The sequence below is a fragment of the Gavialis gangeticus genome, unplaced genomic scaffold (genome assembly GCF_001723915.1).
Source record: "Gavialis gangeticus isolate Ggan-Ray unplaced genomic scaffold, GavGan_comp1, whole genome shotgun sequence".
Classification (NCBI taxonomy): domain Eukaryota; kingdom Metazoa; phylum Chordata; order Crocodylia; family Gavialidae; genus Gavialis; species Gavialis gangeticus.
The window spans coordinates 49,535,175-49,538,075 of record NW_017728998.1 but is presented as its reverse complement, the minus strand read 5'-3'; the positions used below and the strand labels follow the sequence as shown (position 1 = coordinate 49,538,075).

Sequence of the window (2,901 nt, the reverse complement as noted above, 5' to 3'; positions counted from 1 at the left end):
ATGTTGGGCAGGAAGCTACAGCTCTGCTCCCAGCTGCCCCATGGCTGGGATGAGGGGAATTGTTTGGGAGGGTTTTTGAGGGGAAGGGGCTCCCAAGGGCCAGGAGGGGCTGGAAGGAAGGCCGGGGCGGGGAGGAGGGGTCATGGGCATCAAAGGATTTTTAGGAGGAAGGCCTGTAGGGTAAAGAGGTGTGGGGTGAGGAGGGGCCGAGGACATGTGAGGAGCAGATAGGGTTTGGGGCTGAGGAAAGTAGTGGGGTCTGTGGGGGTGAAAGAGTGAGAGGCTGCAATAAGAAGTCTGAATGCAGGGGAGGGCATGGTGGAGTGTAACAGAGCTAGTGGAGGTCTGATGGGTTTCGATCATGATGGGGTGGGACTAAGCATGAGGATATGTGGGATAGCAAGGACAGAGCGGAGCCAGGGGACATTTGAGGTGGCAGGGGCAGTGAAGGGCGCTTCTGGCCCACAGTGGAAAGTCTGGGGCAATTATGTGTGGGGGTGCAGTTCTGTCTGTGACCCAGCTGGGAGGGTAACAACTATATCCCCCAGGACTAAGTGCCTGCCCCATCCTGAAGCTAGCGTCTGGCCCTGCACAGACTCCATTGTATTTGTTTTTGCTTGGATCATAAACTGAATAATACAGCCCTAGGGCCCCTAGCTAGTAAATCTTCTAGTTTCTTTTTAATGGGAGAAAAATGTGCTGCGTGGGGAGGTGATGCACCACACTCCCTCCACCACCCTTTTTAAAACCCAACCCATGTATATAAATCATCTGAGTGTAAGAAAACTGAAGTTCTGTTCGCTCCTCCTCCTACATTACATCTTACCGTAACAGTTTCATGGAACCCTCTGTGCTGAGACGGTGCTGTGGTACAGTCTGTCTGAAATCAAATGTCATGACCTGCTGGGGATCCGATAGTGATTTGCAAGGGTATTCCCACAGTGGGTGAGGCTCTGCCTCCTTGGATTCTTGAAAATTCAGAGAATTCTGAAAGAAAAAACAACTTTGTAACAACTTCAAAGTTTGCATTTGGCAAGCGCTGGCCCTGAACCACTTATGCTGAGCATGCAATGCCATGGTATGTCTCCCAGTCAATCTCTGCAAATGTCCTGACTCCATGCTATATTTGCTTCCCACAGAGTTAAGTCACTGTCTCAGTCCTCAGCTTCAGGTTGGGCTCAGGATACATAGAATTGCCTGAAGTTCCAGGATGAGGACTTAGGCAGGAGCTCTGCTCAATGGGCACAAGTAAATTGTCACGAAGGTCAAGTTAATCTGTATGAGAGACCGCTTTGTCAGTTTAAACCAATGTCCATCACAAACCTCATCACCTTCTGTTCCAAATGCAAATAGCGCTTCTTTGGCTTACATTTGTATAGAGGCATGTACATTCATTCGTTTTTAAAACAAAAACCATAAAACCCTTTCATATGAAACACTCCACTGCACACACAGTCCTCTCCCTCAGGAGGAGATGAAAAAGAAAACAGCCACACACAGATCTCAGTTACACAGCTTAATGTGCTACTGGAAGGCACCTGTGTAATGATGATGAGGGAGGCTACAAGTACACAAAATACTAATTTCATTTCACTTTATTTATACTTGGGCAGGTTAATAGGTACCTGAATTCTAAAGAGAGTTCCTCTACTCTGAGATCACTTAATAGTTTAAATACTTTTGTATTGGTAAAGTACTAATTCAGCAAACCAGTTCAGCATGTTCAGTTCAGTTTAAGAACAAATATAGATTCTTTGCTGAATTACAGTTATTGCCACTACTGAATTTTGCAAGGCTGGTTACAATTAACCTATTACCAGTAAAAAATGCTGGTATCTAGGAACCAAGTTAAAATAGTTCATAGCACAGATTATGGCTCTCTCTCTCATTCAAAACTCTAATCATCCCAAACCTCTGTTTGCAGAGGCATTTATAAATAGTATAGCTACTTTTTTGTACATATAAAAAATCTGCAGTGGAGAAACCTACACTTTTATTTATTATGTTTTGCCAAGATACTTATACAAATGTTGAATATTATAAAAATTCTACTCTTGAATAGATGGAAACTACCAGGAACTTTCCACACAAAGATCCTTATTTAATAAATGAAGTTTAGCTGGAGAGCTCTCTTAGAAATGTTCAAGATGGGTATATGTAATTTCTGCAATAAAGATGATAGTTAATGGCTTGGCCCAATAATCAATAAAGTTTATGACAAAGAATTTACTATTTAGAGCTACATCCTGTTTCTAGTTCTTGTATTATAAGAAATTACAATGAGTAAGGGGAAGCAAAAAAGAAAGTTTGTTTACAATTATCACTATTGGCTGACTTGATTTTCAGCACAGAATGCAATGAACTCTGATAGAATGTTTTCTTATTCCTACTTTGAATCAACTTAAAATACAATGTTTTGGATGCTTAAAAGTGGTCAACAGCTTTGCCATATCAGAAGAAATACAAAACTAAGAAAGAAAGATTGTTGCTGTAGGAATTAAATAGCCTAAAAATGACAGCTGTATCAGTTTATGAAAAACAGAACATTAAGGTTCCGTGTCAAACATCACACACACACATTCCACTTGTATTCCACAAAATGGTTTTTAAAGCGTAGCTAAAACTTGAGCTGTAACATCATATTCTGTTTGAAGAGTCCAGATGTGATCCCTCTTACCCCAATCATATCATCCATAATGTGAACATCAAACCCTTCACAAGTACGACATGGACTTCGGATTCTCCACAAGTCCTAAGAAGAAAAGTAAGCAATCTGGTTAGGGAAGGTTTTGGTTGTGAATGAAGCTGTTAACTGTATACGTGTAATGCGTTGAAAATGGTAAGAAAATATTTTTAATACCTATTCTAAAGTGAGTTGGGGGAAAAAAAGGCTAATAATGG

At 41.5% G+C, this 2,901-nt stretch overlaps 1 protein-coding gene across 1 annotated transcript in view; it reads right to left on the bottom strand.

Moving 5' to 3' along the window:
* Positions 1-2,901, bottom strand: part of PRMT7 (protein arginine methyltransferase 7) — a 131,861-nt gene that overhangs the window by 26,426 nt on the left and 102,534 nt on the right. The window contains exons 11-12 of the mRNA XM_019505307.1: positions 2,678-2,752; positions 827-987 (exon numbers count right to left, since the gene is read on the bottom strand). Coding sequence (XP_019360852.1) covers positions 827-987; positions 2,678-2,752 — 236 coding nt within the window. The remainder of the gene's footprint in view (positions 1-826; positions 988-2,677; positions 2,753-2,901) is intronic.